Source organism: Scyliorhinus torazame, chromosome 2 (genome assembly GCF_047496885.1).
Source record: "Scyliorhinus torazame isolate Kashiwa2021f chromosome 2, sScyTor2.1, whole genome shotgun sequence".
NCBI classification, from domain to species: domain Eukaryota; kingdom Metazoa; phylum Chordata; class Chondrichthyes; order Carcharhiniformes; family Scyliorhinidae; genus Scyliorhinus; species Scyliorhinus torazame.
Genome location: NC_092708.1, coordinates 130,080,581 through 130,107,925, shown reverse-complemented (window position 1 = coordinate 130,107,925; position 27,345 = coordinate 130,080,581). Strand labels below are relative to the sequence as shown.

The 27,345-nt window shown below is 48.2% G+C and overlaps 1 protein-coding gene across 2 annotated transcripts in view; it reads right to left on the bottom strand.

The window, feature by feature from the left end:
• agps (alkylglycerone phosphate synthase) overlaps positions 1-6,381 on the bottom strand; it is a 218,479-nt gene extending 212,098 nt beyond the window's left edge. Inside the window, exon 1 of one of the 2 annotated variants that reach the window (XM_072477056.1) lies at positions 6,165-6,381. In XM_072477056.1, coding sequence (XP_072333157.1) covers positions 6,165-6,343 — 179 coding nt within the window. In that variant the 5' untranslated portion in view covers positions 6,344-6,381. Of the gene's footprint in view, positions 1-6,030; positions 6,050-6,164 lie in introns of those variants that run through there. The other variant, XM_072477065.1, reaches the window with a different exon arrangement.
• Positions 6,382-27,345: the final 20,964 nt, after the last annotated feature.

Below are 27,345 nucleotides of genomic sequence, written 5' to 3'. Positions count from 1 at the left end.
ACAAGGCCATAATTTAATGCACATCCTGGGTGTCCTCGAACAGTCGACACCGAGATTGTCTCTTGAACCACTGCAGTCCATGTAGTCAAAATGCTCTCAGAACACAGTCAGGTGGGGTCTTTGTGGATTTTGGCTCAGCGCTGTATATCCAAGACTGAATGGTGAGCAGTTTGGAGGGAAGTTTAGATTAATTTGTTCCCAAACACCAGTTGCTTTTCTTCTAAGTGGTGGAGGTTGTGGGTTTGGAAAATGTCAAAGAAGTCTCACAGTAATGCATTCTGAATATATACAGACAACCATGGTATTCCAATGTTGAAGAAAGTGGATGTTTAACCTAAATCAGATAGCTTCTGATCAGATTCTGATCAATGATTTTTTATTTGTTGGGATGTGGAAATCCCTGACAGGAAAGCATTTGTTGCCCATCCCAAGTAGCCCTTGAACTGAGTTGCTTGGTAGGCCATTTCAGAGAGCAGTGGAGTCTGGTGCCGCAAAAAGGCCAGACATGGTAAGGGCGTTTTTTATGACAAATCGATGACAGTTTCATGGTCGCCATTATTGAGACTAGCCTTCAATTCCAGATATTCAGTGAATTTCAATTCCACCACATGGTAGTGAGATTTGAACCAGTGCCCCCCAAAGCATGAACTGGGTCTCCGGATTACTAGTCTGGTGACAAGTCAAGCAGACCAATGTGTCTTAAAACATACCAACGTTTCAAGTGGTGCTGCAACCGCATACACCCAGGCAAATGAACAGGATTCAATCATACACCTGACCTGACCTATGCCTTTAGAGGGACTTTGAAGTTAGGAGGTCAGGATGTTTTGTTTCCATTCCAGGTTTTTTTTTAAATTTGAAGTACCCAATTCTTTTTTTTCCAATTAAGGGGCAATTTAGCGTGGCCAATCCGCCTATCCTGCGCATCTTTGGGGTGTGGGGGTGATATCCACGCAGACACGGGGAGAATATACAAACTCCATATGGACAGTGACCTGGGGCTGGGATCGAACGCAGGCCCTCGGCGCCGTGAGGCGACAGAGCTAACCATTGCGCCAACGTGCCGTCCCTGTTTCCATTCCAGTTCACTGGGTTATGAGATTCCTCAAAGTCATATGTGCAATCTGTAGACTCTGCCAAATGCGGGCCAGTTGGTGCATGAAGGGTCTTCCAGGTGAGGCGTCTGTCGGTTTGTGCACTCCTTCCAACATCCCAACTTTGCCTCCATGTGCTCCTGAAATCTCTCCACGTGTTTGGTACCTTCCCAAAAAGACCTTCACCATCTTGGTCAGTTACATGCCAGGGATTCCCCATGAGTCGGTGGGGATATTTGAACTCCTCAGAGATGCTTTGAGGACATCCCTAAAAAGGGTTTCCGCTGTCCTTCTGAGAGTCCCCTGCCACAAACAAGTTCTAAGTAGAACCGCTGCTTCGGGAATCAGGTGTCAGGTAGATGAACAACATATCACAATCATCAAAGCTGGTTTTGAGTTATTAACGCCTCAATGCTGAACATGTTGGCTTGGGAGAAGCAAATTTAGAGGATCTTGCAACTGCACAACTGACTCAGCAATGAAATGTTTGTGAATGAAAAAAGGGGAGATGCCAATGCTTTCTCTTGGAGTTGGCCAATGCATGATGTGTGTGTGTGGCAAAACTGTTACTCATGAATTAAGAGCAAGAAGAGCCTAGATATTCTCTAGGTCTTTCTGAATGTGAACATGCACTGCTTCATTGTATGAAGAATAGGAATAGAGTGCAATTGATGAAGAGCCCAAATTTCTGATCTTATGCTGAAGGAAAATTATTTGTTGAAGCAGTTGATGATAGTTGGGCTGAGGATGTTGTCTGAAGAACTTCAAAGTGATATCCTGGGATTGAAGTGACTGAACTTCATTGCCAACCAAATTCCTTTGGGTCAAGTGTGACTCCAACCACAAGAGAGCTTTCCTTCTCAGTCCCATTGATGTCAGTATCACTCGGGCTCTTTGGTACCATACTTAATGTCATGTCAAGGGCAGTAACTCATCTAATTTCTGGAACTCTGACTAGGGCCCGCATGGGAAGCTTATAAAGAAGGCAAATGCACATGGGAGACAGGGTAACTTGACAATGTGGATTTAAAATTGGCTTAACTGTAGGAGACAGAGGGTGATGACAGATGGTAGCTTTAGTGACTGGAAGCCAGCATCCAGTGATGTACCACAGGGATCTGTGCTGGGTCCCCTATTGTTTGTCATTTATATAAATGACATAGATGAATGTGTGGGGGGTAGGATCAGTAAGTTTGCAGATGACAGAAAGATTTGTCGGGTGATTAACAGTGAGATTGAGTGTCTTAGGTTACAGGAGGATATAGAGGGGATGGTCAAATGGGCAGAAAAGTGGCAGATTGAATTTAACCCTGAAAAGTGAGGTGATACACTTTGGAAGGAGTAATTTGACAAGGAATTATTCAATGAATGGCATGACACTAGGAAGTTCTGAGAAACAAAGGGACCTTGGTGTGTTTGTTCATAGATCTCTGAAGGCAGGCGGGCAGGTTAATAGGGTGGTGAAATATGGGACACTTTATCAATAGAGGCAGGAAGGTTATGCTGGAGTTGTATAGAACTTTGGTGAGGCCACAGCTGGAGTACTGTAGCTGCCACCTTAGAGGAAGGATGTGATTGCATGAAGGGGATGCAGAGACAATTCACCAGGATGTTACATTTAAGTTATGAAGAGAGGTCGATAGGCTTGGGTTGTTTTCTCTGGAACAGAAAAGACTGACGGGGGGTGACCTGATCAAGGTGTACAAGATTATGAGGGGCTTGCCAGGGTGGATAGGGAGCAGCCGTTCTCCTTAGTTGAAGGGTCAGCTATGCGGGAACACAAGTTCAACATGAGGGATAGGAGGTTATGGGGGGATTTTTTACCCAGAAGGTGGTGACAGTCTGGAATGCACTGCCTGGGAGGGTGGTAGAGGCGGGTTGCCTCACATCCTTTAAAAAGTACCTGGAAGAACACTTGGCACACCATAACATTCAAGGCTATGGACCAAGTGCTGACAAATGGGATTAGGTAGGCAGGTCAGGTGTCTTTCATGCATCAATACAGACTCATTGGGCCGAAGGGTCTCTTCTACACTGGGTTTGGATCAAAGCTGTAATAAATTCTGGATCAGAATTATTTCTGGAAGATCACAAAGTAGAAATTGGCGAGCAAGTTTTGGCATGCAAGTGGCTGCTGACTCTCACTTTGCCAATGAAGGAAATTAGGCTAATGGGTAAATGGTCAGGTTAGATTTGTTAAGATTCTTGTGGATAGAATATACTTTCAATTCTTTCACGTGATGTGGGCATCACCAGCTAGGTCAACATTTACTGTTCACGCCTTCTTGAATTGTTGCTCATGTGGTGTAGACACACTCAGTGCTGTTAGGAAGGGAGTTCCAGGAATCTGACCCAGTGACAGAACGACAATGACATTCAAAGTCAGGGTGGTGTATGGTTTGGAGGGTGGACTTGCAGATGGTGGTGTGCCCATCCATCCTCTGTCTTTGTCCTTCTTGTGGTAGAGGTCATGGGTTTGAAAGGTGTTGTCAAGAGCACATGTTTGGAAAGTGCTGTCAAAGGAACCTTGACGAGTTGCTGCATCACGTCTTGTAGATGGTACAAACTGCTGCGACTATATGGTGATGGAGACAGTGAATGTTTAAGATGGTGGTTGGGGTGCCAATCAAGCAGGCTGCTTTGTCCTGGATGGTGTCAAGGGTCTTGAGTGTTGTTAGGACTAAACCCAAGCAGGTTGGCAAGTGGAGTGTTCCATCACACTCCTGAATTCAAATGCTGCCTTGATATCAAGGGCAGTCACTCTCACTTCATCTTTTGAATTGTGCTCTTCTGTCTATGATTGCGCCAAGGCTGAAATGAGATCAGGAGCTGAGTGGCCCTGGCATACTCCAAACTGAGGGTCAGAAATCAGGTTATTGCTAAGTGCCACTTAATAGCACTGCCGAAGATACCGTCCTTCACTTTGCTGATAATTGGGAGTAAACTGATGGAGCGGTAATTGCTCTGATTGGATGTGTCCTGCTTTTTGTGGAGAGGACATACCTGGGCAACGTTCACATTGCCGGGTAGTTACCAGTGCCAGATCTGTTTGAAATCTATCCCATTTAGCATGTGTTGGTGCTACACAACACAATGGAGGATATCCTCAATGTGAAGGCTCGACTTTATCTCCACAAGGATATGTGATGGTAACTCCTACCAATACTATCATGGACAGATGCATCTGCGACAGCTTGGCTCTTGAGGAGGTAAAGTAGGCTTTTCTCTCTTGTTGGTTCCCTCATCAGCTGCAACAGACCCAGTCCAGCTGCTACATCCTTTAGAACTCAGACACCCCAGTAAGTAACAGTGTTTCCAATCCATTCTAGGTGATGGACATTGAAGATGGGACATATCTGTGGAACAGCTCAGACTCCACTCACACATTGTGAGAAAACATGTTCCCTCAAGTCAATGAATACAAATACATGTGATGTCAATTAACATGAAAAGATGTTTTATACTGAATCTAGCGACAACTGATTATTAAACTATATTCTGAGAATTATCAACATTATTGTAATTGTTAGTCCTGATATAAAGTAATTCAAGACTGCTGAACTGAAAGAAACATTTTAAATAAAACTTTAACTGGAATCCAGATTTTTGACATGCCAAAGTATGATTATGTGATTATCAGGATTCAGTTAGGGATCACACCATCTTCACATCAGTCTGTTGAATGTTGTATTTTTGCAATCAACTGGAGTATCATTTCATTAATTACCAGTCATTATGTTACAATCCTTCACACATCAATTACAAAGTAGCACTAACTGCACATCCACCACCACAACAGAGGCAAAAAAGTTGAATTAATCCTACAAACAAATTTGAGTACATCAATATACAGCTGTAATGAAAGGCTTAACTACAATCCACAAGTATGAACCTCAAATAACATCAACAAATATCTGACCCATGAAAGATCTTCATGCCTTGAAATGCAGATAAAATCAAGTGGTAATCTATACATCGAAACTTTGCCACATGCACTGTTTTTGTCAGTGGTCTGACACAAGGCCACAAATAAGCACTAAATTCACTGGTTAATGAAGAGGCATATCATAGCCTCCATCTATTAACACAAATATACCAGATAAACAATATTAAGTATAAGATTCAGTCAGCCTATAAACTACTCAAACTTCACTCCTATAGTTTATTCCAGGATTCTAACTGGTTTGCACTTTGTCATTTCTATATATCTACAATTTGCAATTTAATCATTTTATTCATCTAGCTATTTTTAAGTAGATACAATGTCAAGATGTTAATCTATGTTTAAAAAACCCTGCCCAGTTTTGTGGAAATACAGTATGTAGATGTATCCAATTAACAGTTAATTTGTTTCATAAATAACTTCTTGTCAAATCTTCAGAGCACAAAATATATGCATCTTAGAACAGTACTAGTCCCTTTTTCCAGTTGTGATGAGATACACCAGGCAGAATCTGAAAGCGCCCTACTGTTTTAAAGAAAACAAAGTCCCCAAAGAGAATGTACCACTAGATGTCACAGCGTAATGTCAGAAAAAAAGTTACGTAGGCTGGAGAAACATCAGACCACCAATCGCCTCATCCTATCACTACAACCCAACACTAACTGGCATACAAGTGTCACTTCTCCATTTTATCATACTTCACAATACCGACCTAAAATGCTTCGTCAAATGAACGATTTGAAACTTTACAACTAAACAATAGTATACAATAAATTAAGTGAGTGGTTGTACAGAGGTCGCGATTGCGCCAGTGTTTTACTACTTCTGGTTTTCTCAATCAGCAATTACTCTGAACTTGTGCAGAAAGCAGCTCACACACATCAGTGTATTTATTATTTAGACATGTCACTGAAACCGTCGCCCGTCCTGGGCCTGAGCCGCAGATTCTGAGCGCAATCGCCCTTCCTGACATTAAAACAATAAGGCTCTCACCTTTAAAACTGGACCGGAACGCGGCCACAGGGGTGTGCACCTCCCCACCGGCCGGGCGGGCAGCCAACCAGCCGGGCAGCCAGCCCGACTCCTTGCCCCTATTCCCCGTCCCGCCCATTCAAACCACCACCCACCTCCTCCTGGGGATGGTCCCCGCTGATTTCGCTGCACTGTCCGCGCTCCCCGGCTCCACAGCTCGGCACTGGTTCAGTACTGGTGGAGGTGCCGGCTCGGCTCTCCGCAGGTGCCCCGCCATCACTCGCAGTCGTTGCCGGGCACGGAGCTCCCTGTGCTCTTCCTCCGCCGACGCCATTCTTCCGTGTTGTGGCTGCCAGCCGGGGTCAGAGGGGAACTGACAGCGGCTGTCCCAGCAACCTCTGCGCGCACTCAGCATCAACAGGTGGGGGTGGGAACATGTAGTCAGCATGTCAAATCCACCAAACATGGGCTTTCACGCACCGAGCTTCAAATCTCCGGAGAGATGAAATTACACACATGGCAATACTGGTTCCTCAAAAGCATTCAGCAAAGTTCCTAGTTGAAAAGCTCTTGTTCAAACTTCAGAGGGACATTATTAAATTGAATCTGGCACTTCCTAACCAAGAGAAAACCAAGGGCAGTGTGTGAGAATCATCCTCTGCTAAAGATGCCCACTCCAAAGGTGCCCCAGGGAATTGTGCTGGGACTCTTACTCTTCCTAACGCAGTGGATGGAATCATGTTGAGGCCACGGGCGTCTCACTTGCAGCTGGAGAGCTAGCAAGAGACCTTTGCTGCCTTTGTCTGCAAATTGAACCACACACCAACCAGGCAGTGGCGATGCCAGCGGTGAGCCATCCCCTGGAATGAACATTCAGGGGCACAAGTCTCACCTACCGAGTGCTACCAGCCAATCAGAAGCCAGCAGCTCATGTGCACAGCACTGCCACGGGGGGAGGAGGTGACTGCTGCTGGAAGGAAGAGGAGCAGGGAAAGAAACTCTAAGGAGAAAAAGGACAGAGTGCAGAGGGCTGGGAGAAGCCCTGACAACCGGAGACTGCTCAAGAGAAGTCCTGGTAATCAAAAAGGAGGCAGCAGAAAGTTAGTAACTCCATGCTGCAGCCCATTGGGGCAAAGGTAATCCTTTTGAGAAATAGTGTTCTGCTCAGTGTGGTCGAAGAATGAAGTTGTGCTTGTGAATTAGTGCCGGAGTGCAGATTCAGGAATCCAGGGAACGGAGTTTCAGGAGATGAAGTTGAAAGCCTGTGAGGTGGAATATCATTGATGCCATCCAAGTCGGAGCAACGTTTTAGAGAGAATTCCAAGGCAAGATCTCCAAAGGTGAAGACTGGAATCCCTCATGAAACATGTGGCTCCCAGCGGCCCTCTTCCTGATTTCTAGTTTTTTGATCAGACACTTGAGTTCCTTTGATCAAGGGACCTCCCCCTCCCTCCCACCCCCGCCCCCCACCCCAGAGGTGAGAAACTGGCAGCACATTTTTACCTCTTGTGCATGCTGCACATCAGCAGGCCCGCTCACCACTTGGTTAACAGCAGCGGCGGCAGGGCGAGGCTTTTAAGTGATCATCAAGATAAACTTCAGGGCCTCAATAGCTGGCAGAGCAGGATGGTCGATCATAGGCCTTGGACCTAATCCCGTTGGAGGTGGGAAGGTGGCAGACTTCCAGTACACAAGCATCGCACCTAATCTGATGACCTTTACCACCTCCAACCCACCACCAGCAAAAGCAGAAGATTCTGCTCAGTGACTGCCAGAGGCATCTGAAAAATAGCCCAAGGTAATCTTGGGTCAGACATTTGTCCTTGTGTGCCCAAAACTAGGCTTCATTGCGCTCATTAAATAGCGACAATATGGCGCAATTTCTATCCTTAAATTTTTTATCCTTATTTGCAATAGATCAAGAGCTTTCAAAGAGGCAAAATAAATCCAATACGTTCCTTGGTTTGCCTCATCAACAGGAAGCAATGATTTCCAAAAGTTATTGAGTTGGGTCAATTGGTTACCTCGAGCTTGGCTAACTTCCCCATTTGGGATCTCTTTTGTTCTTCTTCAATTTACCTCAGCATGTGACAGCTGAAAGTTGCTTCTTACAGCCGCTGCTTGAGGCATCTTTGTACATCAATTAAAATTTGATTCACTGTTCGGCAACGTTTATTTCTCTTCACCCTTATAGTAAGTTACACAAAAACATATTTTTTAAAACATGAACTATGGCAAAAAAGTTTCAGGGTTAAATTTTAGCAGCGCTGTTCTTTTATCTTTTAAACATGGTGTACAAAATTAAACATGTGCAAACTCCATGATACATGGATTTAAACCTTTAACGAATGATTCAATGAAACAAAATGCACATGGGAAATCAGGTTACATATTGTTGCAAATCCAGCAATTACTTCCTGCTGTTTAAATAGAATTTTGCACACCATAATGTTTCGAAATTCTATTGTTGCTTGTGTGTTCACTCTCTGTGAAGTTAAATCCCTTCAGCGATGGCCACACCCTAGATTGCAACACTTGTAAATCTGATCATAGGTTCAAAAGCATGATCAGTGCTGCAACCTCAGCTGCTTTCAGAGCTGCTTGGTCGCATTCCAAGCATTGTTTGGCATCTTTGAATTTGTCTATATATGTGTTTCTGGAACATACCTCTTCATTCACTTGAGGAAGGAGCAGCGCTCCGAAAGCTAGTGACATCGAAACAAACCTGTTGGACTTTAACCTGGTGTTGTAAGACTTCGTACTGTGCTCACCCTAGTCCAACGCCGGCATCTCCACATCATGGCTTTCAGAGACAGCAGGCCTTTATTTGGAACAGATTGGATAATGAGCATTAGAACCCCTGACAATGCCCTTCCGCAACTAAGCCCAGTAGGTTCTGATGAAGGCCCAGCTGCAAACTTCAAAACCTTGGCCGGTGCTATGTAGTCTAGCCCAGCTGGGTTTCCTGCTTGATCCCAGGCATTGTTTGAATGGGTGACGAGGGAGCGAGGGTGTTGTCACCCTGAGAGAGGGCAACATGTGCAACTCCCATTGTCATTTCAATGGAGCTGTGACTCATCCTACTGATCTGCAAGATAACAAACTGCAGGCAGTGTCCATATTGTAGTGATCTCTGTATATGAATATACCTGATCATTGTATGTAAATGTAGTACAGTAATTTTAACACTAGATGTCTCACTATCAGATGGTATAAGAACGACTTTCCCGCTCTTTCTGAGTTGCTTCAGGAGAGTGAACAGACAAGACCTATATTAGCTAGAGAGGGAGAAGTTATTTCATTATTACATTATATAGTTAGTTAGTTACCTTTATTGGATTTTATTTCTTTTACTAGTTGAGTATTAAGTGCAAAGGACTCACATAATATTATTTATATTACTCATTAAATTAGTTAAGCTTTCAAAGAAGACTATTGGTTATTTCATCAGCTCGTCTAGTTCAAAGAGTAATATATATATTACATAAAGTAATATAACACATATGTCCCACCAAGCTGTTGAAGTTGATGTAAGCCGTAGAATCTAAATGGCCCCTGTATGAGCATTGATCAAAGCTGCAAGAGCTGATGTTACAAACTCCTATGCAGAGGCACCCCACTGAGGTTACCAAATGCACCATGGTGGACTGCAGACTGTGAATGCCAATGGCCTCAATTCAACAAATTCTGAAACTACTCTTTTATACTCTCAGAATACTGAGCTAACTTTCTAAGTAGACTGTCTAATACCCAAAACAACTCCTGATGCAAGTCAGGCAGCTTCCTCGCGTAGGCTTGTCCTCAAAAGTCTATGGGCTAAACTTCACTCTGCAGGAGCATGTGGGTTTGGGAGCTAAAACCACCGAAATTGACAGCCTGTCAGGAATCCAACTCCAAATCACCTGCTTAAGAGTTTCACTGCTGTGCATCACACTGTGTGTGAACAACCCCTTTGAGAGGGCCAGATTACCACTTAACATTTGTTAACTGGGGCAGCACGGTGGCATAGTGGTTAGCACTGCCACCTCACAGCGCCAGGGACCCGGGTTCGATTCCGATCTTGGGCGACTGTCTGTGTGGAATTTGCACATTCTCCCCGTGTCTGCGTGGGTTTCCTCCGGGTGCTCCAGCTTCCTCCCACAGTCCAAAGATGTGCCGGTTAGGTGGATTGGATTTGCTAAATAGCCCCTACAAGGGTTTACAAGGTGGGGATTGGGACTAGGTTAGGGTGCTCTTTCAGAGGGCCGGTGCAGCCTCGATGGGCCGAATGGCCTCCGTCTGCACTGTAGGGATTCAATGACTCCATGAACTACTCCATTAGAGCGATATTGACAGGCCATATTTACAACTTTAACTTTGGGTCCATGAGATTCTTGGCTTCCTTGAACTTTCCAGTTAAAGCAAGGTAAGAATTCAGCAGCCATTTAGGGGCTGAAAGCATGTCAGGGAAAAATGGCAATAAGCAGTCAGTTCTCACAGCTGCATTTTTACCTGCTTATGGGAAAGAGTTTGTTCAAAGTACTTGTGCTGAGAGATTACTTGCTGTGGAGATTTCTTTAACAATGGAGGTTTTAGATCTGATCTACAGTTTGGAGATTTTTTTAAAAAATATTTTAATTCAATTTTAGCAAATTTTCAACAAACCTCCCCCCCTACAGAAAAAAGAAAAGCATAAAACACACAGATCAACATTGTACACTTACATCGCAAATTCCCCCAATGTACAACCCCCCCCCCATGAAACAATAATAAACACATACCCGAACACCCCCCCCCCCCCTCCCCCCACCTCTCCCCTGGAGGTCTGATCTATTAGATCAGGGTGGGTACTGCCTGTGCTGCCTTAGTCCTCAAATGAGGACAAAGAGTTTCAACAGCAGCAGCGGCGACAGCATGCTGCTCACTGGCCTGTAACTCCAAAGAGAAAGAGAAACAGACAGCAGAGAGGTGTAGCTCATAGGAGGTGCAGTTCACAGAAGGCATTAGAACATAGAACATAGAACATTACAGCGCAGTACAGGCCCTTCGGCCCTCGATGTTGCGCCGACCTGTGAAACCACTCTAAAGCCCATCTACACTATTCCCTTATCATCCATATGTCTATCCAATGACCATTTGAATACCCTTAGTGTTGGCGAGTCCACTACTGTTGCAGGCAGGGCATTCCACACCCTTACTACTCTCTGAGTAAAGAACCTACCTCTGACATCTGTCCTATATCTATCTCCCCTCAATTTAATGCTATGTCCCCTCGTGCTAGACATCACCATCCAAGGAAAAAGGCTCTCGCTGTCCACCCTATCCAATCCTCTGATCACCTTGTACGCCTCAATTAAGTCACCTCTTAACCTTCTTCGCTCTAACGAAAACAGCCTCAAGTCCCTCAGCCGTTCCTCATAAGATCTTCCCTCCATACCATGCAACATTCTGGTAAATCGCCTCTGCACCCTTTACAATGTTTCCATTCCATCCATTCTGATTCCATCATTGGCGCACTCCCATTTCCCAGCTGTTCACGCTGACTGAAGCCATCAGGAACTCAGCTTCAAACACCAATCCCAACCCATCGCCATCTGATTCCAGCTCCAGGAAAGGAATTGTCTGCAGCCCAACACCCACCTACACCCCCACCCCCCATACTTTTGCCAGCCCCTGAATTTCTCCCTTTATTGGCCTCAAATGTCAATTGACCCCCAAACTCTGGTTCAAACGCATTGTTACACCATCACACCTCAGCCATCTCCACGGACTGTCCGGTAGCCCAGCTTTAAAATCTTCTCCCTTTCCCATTATAACTCTTTGTATAACCTTATTTCACCCTATCCCTGTAGTCTTTTCCAATCCCACCACTAGGCCTCAACTCTTTCAGTGCCAAGTTTCTAGTTGTCCAGGCCCTGCCCTCCATTCCACCGCCCCCAGCCATCACATCCCTGCTCTGTCCCTCTTGACTGCTCCATCTCCTCGAAACTTGTCTCACTTGCCATCAGTTGTCTCTCTCGACTGCAGTGGTTTAAGTAGTAAGGGGCTGCTTTAGCACAGGGCTAAATCGCTGGATTTGAAAGCAGACCAAGGCAGGCCAGCAGCACGGTTCAATTCCCGTACCAGCCTCCCTGAACAGGCGCCGGAATGTGGCGACTAGGGGCTTTTCACAGTAACTTCATTTGAAGCCTACTTGTGACAATAAGTGATTTTCATTTTTCAGTGGCAGCACAGAGTCTACAGGCAAATGAAAAGCTTCCTTGACATGTTTCAGGAAGCTCAGGTTGTCAATTAAGATGGTGACAGACATTTGCAACCTTCTGGAACAAGTCCTGCTGCCAGCTGAACCTGGTGGCCAGGCTTTACTAGTGGCGGTCAAAATCACCACCAAAACATCTTTGCCTCTGGATCTGCCAGGGTTCTGCCAGGGACATTTTCAGGATCTTTCAGAGTTTGATACTCCATGCAGTTAGCCATTTTATCCATGGGAAAATATATCATCGCAATGGATTAGGGAATGTGGCACCAAGCTCCTATACCATGCTGACCTTCTTTGCAACCTCTAACCCATGTTTTCTTTATCTCACCAGCCAGCATCTTCCTCCTGTTATTTAAGAATAGTATCTACCTCCATGTCCTTACAGACCTCAACAGCACATCCAGAGATGTGGATGAAGTGGACTGGTGAAGCGGTGTTCAACTTTTGACCATCTGGGCACCATTCCAAAATTTGTTTCTCTCTCTACAACATAGGGCAGCACGGTAGCATTGTGGATAGCACAATTGCTTCACAGCTCCAGGGTCCAAGGTTCGATTCCGGCTTGGGTCACTGTGCGGAGTCTGCACATCCTCCCCATGTGTGCGTGGGTTTCCTCCGGGTGCTCCGGTTTCCTCCCACAGTCCAAAGATGTGCAGGTTAGGTGGATTGGCCATGATAAATTGCCCTGAGTGTCCAAAATTGCCCTTAGTGTTGGGTGGGGTTACTGGGTTATGGGGATAGGGTGGAGGTGTTGACCTTGGGTAGGGTGCTCTTTCCAAGAGCCAGTGCAGACTCGATGGGCCGAATGGCCTCTTACTGCACTGTAAATTCTATGATAATCTATGATTAATCTAGGACAAAGGTTTGGCACAACATTGTGGGCCGAAGGGCCTGTTCTGTGCTGTATTTTCTATGTTCTATGTTCTATGCAAAGGAAAAAAATCACTTTGCTCAGAATTGTTACTCTAAGCTCAACCCCAGATCAGTCAGCACAGTGGGAGACACAGTTTCCAGTGATAAAACATCATTGTTTGTTGGAGTAATAACAGAGAAGAAGAATTCTTTGGAGACATTAAAACATTCTCCAGAACTTAAGAAATTGCAAACTGATACTCCATTCAAAATAAATGTGGTTGATGAGGACAAACGTCTGCTACCACTTGAAGTGAACAGTACAGTGGTCCAATTGAAGTTAGACGCTAGTGCCAAAGCCAATTTAATCAGCATGACTCATTTAACAATCTAAAAATTCAGCCGGTTAGAAGAAATCACAAAATATCTCAGAGAGATTAGAATGGTTCAAGCATTAAATGTTATGGTGCTTGTGACCTGAGTATGGTGAAGTTTATTCCGTCCCATTCTATATTGTATCCGAGGGCTTGGATTCATTATTAGATGATCAGTCTTGTGAAGAATTAGGTCTAGTGCAGTTGGTATGTAGCAACACTCTGATGATTCTGAGAATATTATCAGCAAATTCAGTGATGAGTTCACAGGTTTTGGTACACTTCCATTCACCTACAAGATATAACTCAAAGAGGATGCGAAGCCTGTGATTCAGGCACCACAGTACCTGCACCTCTTCGGGATCACCTCAAAAAGGAGCTAGACAGAATGACAAAATTAGAAGTAATCAGAAAGATAGAAGAACTTACCAACTGGGTAAAGTTCATGGTTTGTGTAAAGAAAAAGAATGGCAATATTAGCACATGGATGGCTCCTAAAGATCTTAACGAGAATATCGAAAGAGAACATTACCAAATACTAAAGCGTGAGGAAATCATATCTGAGACGGCTGGTGCACAACTCTTTACGAAACTTGACGCATCTCAGGGTTTCTGGCAACTAAAGATAGAGGAACAAAGTACAAAGTACTGCATTTTTAATACGCCATTTGGACGGTACTGCTTTCTGAGAATGCCGTTTGGCGTAATTTCGGCATCAGAAATGTTTCACTGCCTCGGAGCACAAAATCGAATGCATCGAAGGTATACGTGTGTACGTGGATGATATCATTTTTTGGGGCTCAACCAAAGAAGAGCACAATTCGAGGTTGCTTAAAGTTCTAACGGGCATCAGGAGAAATGGGCTGAAGCTCAAAAAGCCAAAGTGCCAATTTGGAGTAACTGAGGTCACATTCCTAAGTGACAAGCTCTCATCGGGTGGCGTTGAACCAGATGAGGACAAAATCCAAGCAATTCTCAGCATGCCAAAACCACACGACAAGAAAGCCATCTTAAGAGTGACGGGTAATATTCAATTTCATAGGGAAATTCATTCCAAACCTGTCAGCAAACACAACACATCTACGTGATCTCCTGCACAAGAAAACGGATTTCACTTGGACTGAGCAACAAGAGCAAGAGTGGAGGAAACTCAAGACTTCACTAACCACCATGCTAGTTCTCACATTTTCTGACCCATCTAAGCAGATAAAAGTGTCAACAGACTAGTCCAAAGATGGTCTGGGAGCAGTTATTCCGCAACTCGAGCATGACAGTTAGAAACAAGTCACATATGCATCACAATCCATGAGGGCAACAGAGCAGAGGTATGTTCAAATCAAAAAAGAATGCCTGGGTTTAGTTGTAGACTTGGAGAAATTCCACAACTACATCTATGGGCTTCCAACTTTCACAGTTGAGACAGATCTGCGACTTTTGGTTAACATCATATAAAAAAATCTCAACCAGATGTATCCGCGCATTCAGAGGTTGATGATGAAGTTACAACGCTATAACTTCAATCTCATCTTCTCATCTACATGCCAGGCAAATATTTGTTCTCAGCAGATGCATTATCGAGAGGGGTGATACAAAGTATGAATAGTGAAATTGCTGAAGATGTAGATCTGCATGTCAATCTTATTTCCACACTACTACCAGTATCAGATATGAAACTATGTGAGATCCAAGAAGAGAATAGGAAGGATCAAACTCTTCATGAGGTGATAAGGAACATCAGTTCACACTGGCCCAGAGGTTAATGTGTGGAGTTCTACAATATAAAATCTGAACTCAGTATCATTAATGGAGTGGTACTTCGTTTGAACACTATAGTCATACCTCAATTTCTTCGCAAGGATGTATTAGAGAGGATACATGAAGGACATCTAGGGATTGAAAAATGTAAACGGAGAGTTCGTGACTCTGTTTACTGGCCAGATATAAACCAGGATATTGACAGGATGATCAGTTGTTGTGAAACATGCTAGAAGCATCGTTGCAAGCAAACGAGAACGTATGCAAATATCTGATTTTCCTACGACACCATAGCAGAAAGTAGCTATTGATCTCTTTCACCTACGAGGGAAAGATTATTTAATGATCGTAGACTATTTTTCAAACTATCCCGAAATGGCTCTACTGTCAAGCATAACAGCGAGCAGTGTAATACTGCATACCAAGTCAATTTTTGCTGGACACGGAATTCATCTTAGTGAGTGACAATGGTCCTTGTTTTAGCTGTAAAGAGTGGCAACACTTTGCAGTCACTTATGATTTAAATCACGTCATGTCGAGTCCATTGTACCCTCAAGCCAATTGAAATCTGAAAAAGGTGTACATATTTGTTAAGCAATTGTTGAAGAAAGCAATGGACAGTCAATCTGATCCATATGTCGCACTATTGAGTTACAGAATGTCACGATTGTCACATGGTAGATCGCCAGCAGAGTTACTCATGAATAAAAGGTTGCGTACCATACTCCCATACTTGGCAAAGAAGGAGGAGAATACAGTGGTACTGCAGGGAATGCAAAACATTAAAGCAAAACAAAAGCAGTTATATGATAGAATGTCTGGAACTTTACCACCTCTGAGCAGTGATGACATTGTGAGAGTAGAAGATTCAGACAATTGGTCGAGAAAAGCCATTGTACTTGAAGAAGTAGCACCTCGTTCCTACAATGTACAGACAGAGGAAGGGTTAGTTTTACTCTTGAAAATCAGAGACGATTTTCACAACAACATGATGGATGAAGAATCAGCATCAGATTCAATGCAAGCTGCTGTGTCAGATAGTTCAGCAGTTCCTGAGCATGAGAATGTCATGGAGAACATTGAATCTACAAGTTCTGAGCAACAAGGTCAAACTTTGAGAAGATCAACCAGAGTCAAAAGAAAACCTGATCGACTCAATTTGTAGATTTGGACTATTTGTACATACTATGCTTGCTGTTCTTGTATATATCACCGCCGACTGACTGCTAGAAGTCTCATTAGTATATAAGTGAATGATAGAGTCTGGTGACCCCTCAGATTGGCTGGAGGAAGCTGGAGAGAGGTTGCATGTGCTTGATCTTGCTGTTATTCATCTGGTTTGTATATAGTTTACCCACAGTTAATGTTAATAAATCGTTTTTTGCTTTAGCTACAAGTGTTCTTGTCATATAAATCAGGCCATCCGGCGACAAGAACATTACACAAACCACTGTGCTACTGTGGTTACTGGTTGCCGCTGACTCCCAAGTTTTAAAAGGCCCCAAGTGTCTCACCAGTCTTCATTAATGAAGCTAGACAATGAGTGTTAGGTGTTTGTTTAAGACTTTCAGAAGGCTTTCAACAATGTCTCACATAGTAGATTACTATGCAAAGTTAAAGAACATGGGATTGCAGGTAGTGTCTTGAGATTGATAGAAAGCTGGTTAGCAGTTCGGAAGCAGTTGGAATAAATGGGTCTTTTTCCGATTGGCAGTCAGTAACTAGTGGGGTACCGCAGGGATCTGTACTAAGACCCCAACTGTTCATATTATATATTAATGATTTGGACGAGGGAACTAAATGTATTATCTCCAAATTTGCAGATGATACAAAGATGATACAAAGCACAACAGCGCCTACACTTCCTCAGGAAACTAAGGAAATTTGGCATGTCCACGTTAACTCTCACCAATTTTTACAAATGCATCATAGAAAGCATTCTATTTGGCTGTATCACAGCCTGGTATGGCAACTGCTCGGCCCAAGACCGCAAGAAACTTCAGTGAGTCGTGAACACAGCCCAGTCCATCACACGAACCTGCCTCCCATGATTGACTCCATCTACACCTCCCGCTGCCTGGGGGAAACGGGCAGCATTATCAAAGACCCCTCCCATCCGGCTTACTCACTCTTCCAACTTCTTGCATCGGGTAGGAGATAAAAAGGTCTGAGAACACAGAGACTTAAAAACAGCTTCTTCCCCGCTGTTACCAGACTCCTAAACGACCCTCTTATGGACTGACCTCATTAATACTACACCCCTGTATGCTTCACCCGATGCCAGTGTTATGTAGTTACATTGTGTACCTTTTGTTGCCCTATTATGTATTTTCTTTTATTTACTTTTCTTTCCATGTACGTAATGATCTGTCGAGCTGCTCGCAGAAAAATATTTTTCACTGTACCTCGGTACATGTGACAATAAACAAAATCCCAAATCCAAAAGTTGGGCGGGAGGGTGAGCTCTGAGGAGGATGCAGAGATGCTTCAGTAGGATTTGGACAGGCTGAGTGAGTGGGCATATGCGTGGCAGATGCAGTATAATGTGGATAAATGTGAGGTCATCCACATCAGTAGCAAAAATAGGAAGGCAGATTATTATGTGAATGGGTGTGAATTGAGAGAGGGGGATATTCAGCGACACTTTAGTGTCCTTGTGTATCAGTCACTGAAAATAAGCGCGCAGGTGAAGTAGGCAGTAAAGAAGGCAAATGGTTTGTCAGCCTTCATAGCGAGAGGATTTGAGTCTAGGAATAGGGATGTTTTACTGCAATTGCAAAGGACGTTGATTAGGCCATACCTGGAGTATCGTGCACAGTTTTATCTGAGGAAGGATGTTCTTGTTATGGAGGGAGTGCAGTGAAGGTTTACCATGCTAATTATTGGGATGGTAGGACTATCATATGAGGAGAGACTCAGTCAGTTAGGATTATATTCATTGGAGTTTAGACAAGTGAGAGGGGATCCCATAGAAACGTATAAAATTCTGACTGGATTAGACAAGGTAGATTCAGAAAGAATGTTCCTGATGGTGAGGGAGTCCAGAATTAGGGACTGTAGTGTTACAACACTGCGGGCTAATACGCAGTCGATTCTAGCCCCACAGACCCCTGAGTCCCAAAAGTGAACTAACCAATAATCCGTATAAAATTTGCAGAATCTTTGACTCCTTGACTGCTCAGTAAGTCATTTATTTATATTTATTTATTTATTGGATAAATTTAGAGTACCCAATTATTTTTTCTAATTAAGGGGCAATTTAGCATGGCCAATCCATCTAACCTGCACATCTTTGTGTTGTGGGGGTGAGACCCACGCAGACACAGGGAGAATGTGCAAACTGCACATGGACAGTGACCCGGGGCGGGATCGAACCCAGGTCGTCGGCGCTGTGAGCAGCAGTGCAAATCACTACGCCACTGTGGCGCCCCTACAATTTATTTATAACAGAAACAAAGTTAAAATATACCTTAAATACAACAGAATAATGGCCATCTGACCTACTACCCCTCTTTTACCCTCCCACCCTCTACCCAAACACACATAACTGACGCACTGGGGGGAGGGTGAAAATAATAAGGGAATTGATATGAAATCAAAGATGAGTTTCCTTGCTTCTGTTGTTGAAGTCATTGCAGCAGGCTGTACTCCCAGGATGCTTAGGGATCAAATCCATCGGTGTAGTGCTAGAGATGGTCGTCTGGCAGATGCATTCAGTCAATACTCCCAGACAGTAGGGTTTCCTCTGGAGAGGCACTTTAACTGGTATCAATCTGGGCCTTCACTCAAAGAAACAGCCTCAGGCCTGTTTATTTCCTACTTCGTTCCCAGCTTCACCAGTTTGACCTCCAGCCTAACTGAGATAAGAACATGGATTCCCACATGAGATTTTAAAATGTTTTTAAACATCTGAACCCTGCCAGCAGCTGGTGCCTTGACTTTGGTTTCCTTGCAGTTCTGTCTGGCTGTGTAGAGGTAGAGATTTTACTTTGGATCTTTCAAAAGAATCCATTAGATGAGAGAGAGATCAGAGCTGTGACCTTCAGGCTTCTAAACCAAAACGAAAGTAAAAGAAAACCTGGTCTCACTGAGGAACATTTTAGAGACAGGAGCACCAATCACAGCCTGTCCCAGAAAAGAACCTAGCTCTTGGGGATAGCTCATTGGCCACCGATCAAGCCAGTGAGTCTGAGTCATCACTGATGTCAGACCAAACAGCACATCCTGTTGGAGCTTCCTGTTTTAAATTAAAGGTAAGCAGCTTATCATTAAAGTCACTATTATACAATGGACCAAAATTGTATTCGTGAAAAGATTAACAGAAATTAAAAGCAGAAAAAGGGAGCAGACAAGGGTTACTCAGGAGGATGCTTACAATAATTTATCCACCCAAAAAGTGGTGAATCTGTGAAGTTCACTATCATAGAAAGTAGTTGAGGCCAAAACAACTTGTGATTTCAAGAAGGAATTAGTGTCATGGGAGTGTCCCTTTAAGAAAGGTTTCCACATGTCTTCAGTGATGTCATTTGTGGGTGGAGCTGAGCTGTGGCTGTGAGGTGTGTTTTAGTTTCATTTTCAGTTTGACTGCTGTGGACTACAAACAGAGAAAGAAGTTTTGGCCTGTCTCTCTCTATTTTCATTTAAAATATCTATTCCAGTAAAAATCACCTTGGTGGTGGCTTTGGATATGTAGTTCGCATTCCATAAGGGTTTAAACCTGCTGGTGAAACGGTGTCAGAATCACAAGGAAAACCAGTCTTATTCAAGTGAGAATGCAGTGTGAGAATGCTGGGCCACACCCTTGAAAAGGGGTTTTGGTTTGGTGGATTTTGTTTTTGAATTGGAACAGTTAAAGGGGGAATTCATTAAGTGTTAGACATAGATTACTGTAGCTGTGTGGGGTATTTATGTTTGTAATTGATTACAAAATTCTTGCTGTTTGTTTACAGATATATGTTAACTAAGTTCTTGGACTAAAGCTTGTTTTGATTAAAGTGTCTGGGAAGACTGATGAATCACACCTGAAGGAAAGGCTCTTGTGCTCATCCTAGCCAAATTCAACATAAAGATTGTAGGTTAGGTGGACTTCATAATATATTTTGTTTCTTACCCCTGACCCATAACATTAGATATAGCTGTTGGTGCTGAAGGGATCAAGGTATATGGGGGGAAGGCGGGACCAGGGTATTGAATTTGATGATCAGCCATGATCATAGTGAATGGTGGAGCAGGCTTGAAGGGTCGAATGGCCAACTCCTACTCCTAGTTTCTATGTATGTTTTTTGGTGTGACTATGTACAGCTAAACGTAGTCATCCTCTCATCCAAATTGCACACACAGATTGCCAAACAGTTATTAGAAGTGAAAACCCTGATTGATTGCCCCCTTTAGCACAGGAAAGTTGAGGGCAATTATGGCAACTCCAGCTGAGATTCAGCATCTTAACCAATACTGAAAATGTATCCTTGAATCTTCCAGTTTGTTTACTTCAGTGATATACTGCCTTTTATCAACTATACCATTAAGGGAGTTCTGTAGATTATTTGCCATTTATGAGAGTGAGCGGAACACTTACATTTCTCTGCCGGTGCCACTTTAGACATAACAGCAACACCTCGAGATAAAACTTTCTAAATTTTCTTCGACCTACTAATGAAATACCTGACTTTTCCTTATTAGCCCAATTGCAACTGTGAAATCATTCCACAGGAATATGTCTGTTACATTGGGCACGATCTAATGGGAGACGCGCTCAGTGCGCTCGCAGGCACGACTTCCCGAGTCTTTCCCGACGGCCAATCTGTTGGTACCGTGGTCGGTATCTAACATCAATTAGGGGTGGAAATGATTCCCCATGAACCTCACGGCGGAAATGGTTGTCCCGCCAGCTGATTCACCTGGACGGCGCCTGTCAGCGCCCCGCTAACAAGAGGGAGCAGCACAAAAAACGCTCCTTCCGAACACACTCTGGACAGCACACAGCCATGCCACCACGGAGACCTACTCCACACTTCACAGATGCCAACCTGGCCAGGCAGCTGAACACCATGTAGGCGAGACCGAACACCCTGGTTCCCCAAGGGGGTCGGAGGATCGGCCATAGGGATGACAGTGCCATCTGGGAGGCAGTGGCAACTGCTGTCAGATTGGGCAGCTTGGGACAGCATGGTGGCACAGTGGTTAGCATTGCTGCCTACGGTGCTGAGGACACGGGTTAGAATCCCAGCCCTGGGTCACAGTCCATGTGGAGTTGGCACATTCTCCCCGTGTCTGCGTGGTTTCACCCCCCACAACACAAAGATGTGCAGGGTAGGTGGATTGACCACACTAATAATTGGGTATTTTAAATTCATAAAAACAAAAGGTTGGGCAGCCAGAGCAGGTGGACCTTAGTCCACTGCAGGAGGAAGACCAACAACCTCCACCGGGCCGCAAAGACTGTTGACACTGGTCCCCAGGCATCGTTCTCACCTGCCACCCTCATGACCCACAAGCTCCCCCACCCCCGTCTGCGAGTCGACAGTTCACACCCAGCACCACACCCCCTCCCCTAGAATAATACCACGCCTGTGCCCCAGCATCCACCAACACAACCCATCCATGTTCAGCAGTGGTGCCAGACATGTCACCTGCCATAGACACACCCCCCCCCCCCACCCCCCCACCCCGATGCATAAGGCGTACGGCTCACGATGCACTTTCTTTGTCCCCGCAGGAGAAGGTGGCACATAATAGTCAGGAAAGGGACCAGATTAGTGGCAGGATGCCGGATATCAGAGTCCTCACCCATTGTGAGGAATGGGCCTGGGAGATCGTTGGGTTGATCGAAGATAAAGCAGTCACCGACAGCGAGGTTGGCCCGTGTCGCAGATGTGAGGATCCACTGCCCCCTCACCCAGGTGACCTGTGTCCTGTGAGTTGTCAGACAAAATGCTGCTCCCTCTCTCTGACCAAATGTCCTTTCTCTAACAGGGGGCGAAATTCTCCGTTATCGGCGGAAACTCCTCCGATCGGCGCAAAAAACGGCGCAAATCCCACTTGCGTCACGTCATAAAAATGGGCCGATAGTCTGCGGCCCGAAATGGGCTAGCAGCGACGTAACGGGAACCGCGCTTGCGCAGTGGTTCACGCCGTGCAGCGTCATACGCGCTGCACGGCGTGACGGCTCATAAGGCCGCGCTGCTCCCCCCCACCCGACCGGAACACCCGACCGCAACACCCGACTTGATGGCTGGCCGTCGCTCAGCCCCGAAGTTCGAGTCACGCGATGTGGAGGCGCTCCTGGACGCGGTGGAGCAGAGGAGGGACGCCCTGTATCCCGGGCACGGCCGCAGAGTTGCCCCACGCCACAGCCGGCGTCTGTGGAGGGAGGTGGCAGAGGCCGTCACCGCTGTGGCCCTAACACCACGGACAGGCACCCAGTGCCACAAGAAGGTGAACGACCTCGTCAGAGCAGGCAGGGTGAGCCTCCCCCATATCCCCCCCTCCCCATATCCCCCATATCCCCCCTCCCCCATATCCCCCCTCCCCCATATCTCCCCTCCCCCATATCCCCCCTCCCCCATATCCCCCATATCCCCCCTCCCCCATATCCCCCCTCCCCCATATCCCCCATATCCCCCCTCCCCCATATCCCCCTCTCCCATATCCCCCATATTCCCCCCTCCCCCATATCCCCCCTCCCCCATATCCCCCATATCCCCCCTCCCCCATATCCCCCCCCTCCCCATATCCCCCCTCCCCCATATCCCCCCTCCCCCATATCCCCCCTCCCCCATATCCCCCCTCCCCCATATCTCCCCTCCCCATATCCCCCCTCCCCCATATCCCCCCTCCCCCATATCCCCCCTCCCCCATATCCCCCCTCCCCCATATCCCCCCTCCCCCATATCCCCCCTCCCCCATATCCCCCAGTGAATCCAGCCCTAACCTTAACCTCTGCAATGCACGCGCAACCGATGGCGTGCATTCATATACCTGCCTAACAATGTTGCCTTTTACCCCTGCCACCAGCCCCCCCCCCCCCCCCACAGGAGAAGCGCGCACACAACAATAGGGAGCATGTGAGGACTGGAGGAGGGCCCGCTGATGAGAGGCCACTGACCGTACACGAGGAAAGGGCCCTGGAACTGGCTGGCGGACCTGAGGACTGGGAGGTTGCTGATGCAGAGGTCGGGGCCCCACGAGCAAGTGAGCCACCAACAGCCCGTCCCCATATCCCCCCTCCCCTATATCCCCCTCCCCCGTATCACCTGATCACTGCCTGATGTCTAACCATGCATGCTTCATTGTGTATCGCAGGACCAAACGTCCAGGCACCCATCCCCGCAGATGCACACCGCCCGCAGGATGCCCCTCGGAGACCACAGGAGACGGAGAGACCCGCACCCTCCAGCATGCGACGCCCGCAGGATGCCCCTCGGAGACCACGGGAGACGGAGAGACCCGCACCCTCCAGCATGCGACGCCCGCAGGATGCCCCTCGGAGACCACGGGAGACGGAGAGACCCGCACCCTCCAGCATGCGACGCCCGTAGGATGCCCCTCGCACACCACGGGAGACGGAGAGACCTGGAGCAACAGGGAGACGACACCCCCGTCACGTGCGGGAGCGACCACCCAGCGATGAGGGGGGCAGCCACAGGCCCCCGTCACATCCGAGCCAGGACACCACTACCCAGGACACCACTATCCAGGACACCCCTACCCGGGACACCACTACCCAGGACACCCCTACCCGGGACAGCACTACCCGGGACAGCACTACCCGGGACAGCACTACCCAGGACACCCCTACCCGGGAAGACGAAATACCGGACAGTGACTCAGAGTGGATGGGTGGAGACGAGCCCCCACCCCAAAGTGCCATGGACTCAGAGTGGGACGAAGAGCACGACACAACGCCACTGCTGTCACCAACACCCTCCACCATCGCAGAAACACTCACCACAGTTGGGCACTTTAGTGATGAGGCGTCTGGTACACTCACTGGTGCGCACAACACAGCCGTCCCGGTACAGCAGGTGGAGGTAGGAGCAGCAGAGGGACCGGGCGGTCGGAGGGCAGCCCAGGCCAAGCGAACATCTGCCGCCCAGATGGATCCCGGGTTCCTGCAGTTACCACACACACACATAGATCCGATGCAACCACCGACACGGAGACGAGCGAATAGGGTGACGGGTGGCTTGCGGCGGCTGCGGTCGCAGGTGGAGGAGTCCACCCGCGTCCAGGAGCTGGGAGTGGTCCCGGTCATGCGTGCCACCCAGGCTGACACCGCACGGGTGGCGTCCGCGGTGGAGGCAATGGGTGCGACGGTGTCAGACATGGGGAACGGTTTGCGAGTCCTGGGGCCTTCCGTGCAGGCGGCGTCTGTGGCCCAGGAAATGGCTGCCCTCTCACAGGAGGCCATGAGCCAGTGCCAGCGCCAGATGGCAGAGGCGCTCAACGCCATAGCCCAGTCTCAGCAGGCCATGGCCCAGTCTCTGCAGGCCATGGCCCAGTCTCTGCAGGCCATGGCCCAGTCTCAGCAGGCCATCGCTGAGGGCATCGGCGCCAGTGGCCATGTGCGAGCTGGGCAGGGTTCGACAACCCCCTGGGCTCCATGGCTGCAAACCTGCAGACCCCTGTCAATACCAGCACGGGCCTCCAGGTCTGGCAGCGCCAGATGTCGGGGGCGCGTCGGATGGCCAGTCCGTTCGCATCCCCCACCCATGTAGAGGCCTGGGGGCCATCGGGCACCCCGAGGGAGGAGGAGGTGGTGTGGTCCGTCCCGGCTCCCTCTGTAGGGGAGGTCCCGGTACACCGCGACACCTCGGACTCCCCCCCTTCCGTCCCAGGTGCATCGGGTGGGCAACGGGCAGGACAGGCTGGCAGCTCGCCATCCCAGTCGCCCGGGCCGCAGCCTGGCCCATCTAGGCCAGGACGCCTCAGGAAACGGCCGCCAAAGGGATCCGGTGTCAGAGGGCAGGAATCACAGGAGTCCACCTCCAGTTCTGCTGTACCGTCTGGGGAACCACGTAGACGTAGTCAAAGGGCCCGTAAGGCCAAACAATTAGACACTGAGTAAGTTGGCACGGGTGCAGGGCACAGATGAGTTTTAGGGGCTAGGGCACGTGCATGAACTCCTTTGGTTATTAAAGTCAATGTTACACCTACCGAAGCTGCCTTTGTGCTCTGTCCAAAGTGTGCGGGCGTGTCATGTACGTTGAGCGCAAGTGTGTGTGTGATGGGTGGTCTTACCTCAGCCCCAGGTGAGTCTGCCCCCTTCCCCCTGGGCCGCCATCAACATCCCCCGGGCAGAGGACGGGACCGTGCGCTGCAGTGTCACAGCCGCATGCAGGGATGGTCCGGGTGGATGGTGGTACTGTGGCCATGGGTCAGACATAGTCCAACGATGTAGAGCCAGGAGCTCATCGGAGGCGGGTTGTCATCATTCTCCATGGCCTGCGATAGACACGCGTCCACCCGCAACTGGGTGAGCCCGGCCCGTTGTGCCGCCGGTGGATCGGCAATTGGGGGTGGGGGGGTGGTGTGCATGCGGGTGGGGTGTGTGGGGTTGGGGAGGGGGGTGAGGGTGCTGGGTGGGTGGATGGGTGGGGGGTGTGGGTGGTCGGCTGTTGTCATGGTGTGCGGTCTGTGGCCATACTACCCGATTCCCACGCCCATCTAGTCAGTGAAGCGGGCGTCTATCAGTCTGTCCCGTGCCCGCTGGGCCAGCCGGTAACGGTGGACAGCCACCCGCCTGTGTCTACCCCGTCTGCCCTGACCATTGCCCCCATCCCCCTCATCTGGGGAGGACTGGGCCTCTTCCTGCTGCTCCTCCACTCCGCCCTCCTCTGCCTGCGGCACATCGCCCCTCTGCTGGGCTATGTTGTGCAGGACGCAGCACACCACAATGATGCGGCCGACCCTATCTGACCGATACTGGAGGGCGCCCCCAGAGAGGTCCAGGCACCTGAAACGCATCTTCAGCACGCCAAAGCACCTCTCGATCACTCCCCTTGTCGCTACATGGGCATCATTGTAGCGGTTCTCCGCCTCATTGCGTGGCCTCCGTATAGGCGTCATCAGCCACGATCGCAACGGGTAGCCCCTGTCGCCCAGCAACCAGCCCCTCAGCCGGGGATGGCGTCCCTCGTACATGCCGGGGATGGATGACTGCGACAACACGAATGAGTCGTGTACACTGCCTGGGTGACGGGCGCAGACGTGCAGGATCATCATGCGGTGGTCGCAGACCACCTGTACGTTCATTGAATAGGTCCCCTTCCTATGAGTGAACACGGCCCTGTTCTCTGCAGGTGGCCGCACGGCGACGTACATCCCATCGATCGCGCCCTGGACCATGGGGAACCCGGCAACGGCAGAGAAGCCCACGGCCCGGGCATCTTGGCTGGCCCGGTCCACGGGGAAGCGGATGTAGCGGTGCGCCATGGCATAAAGGGCATCTGTCACTGCCCGGATGCACCGGTGCACCGATGTCTGCGATATGCCGGACAGGTCCCCACTCGGTGCCTGGAATGACCCCGTTGCATAAAAGTTCAGGGCCACCGTAACCTTGACGGACACGGGGAGAGGGTGTCCCCCGCCAGTGCCACGCGGTGACAGGTGTGCCAGCAGGTGGCAGATGTGTGCCACGGTTTCCCGGCTCATCCGGAGTCTCCTCCTGCATTCCCGGTCCGTGAGGTCCTGGTATGACTGCCGGGGCCAGTACACACGGGGCGCCCTCGGGTGCCTCCGTTGCCGTGGGGCCACGACGTCCTCCTCCCCCTCCTCGTCCTGTCGGTCAGGTGTCCCTCCAGCCTGGGCGGCTGCCGCCTGCGCCGCCTCTCTGGCACGCTCCTCCTCCTCCTCCTCCTCATCCAGGGCAACATAGACATGAGCGGCTGCCACCACGGCGGCCAACATCGCTGAATGGTCTGAAAACATGACGGCCTGGTGGGGGGGAGGGGAACGACGACATGTCATCATTGCCCATATCCCCTCCTCCCCCCAGCCAGGTGGCATGGACCGCATGGGTCCAACTGTTGGAGGCTGGCACCTGGCCAGGTGGACCAACTCATTTGCCCTCCCATCACCCACCCCGGCACGGACCCCCTCCCCAACCCCCAACTTCCA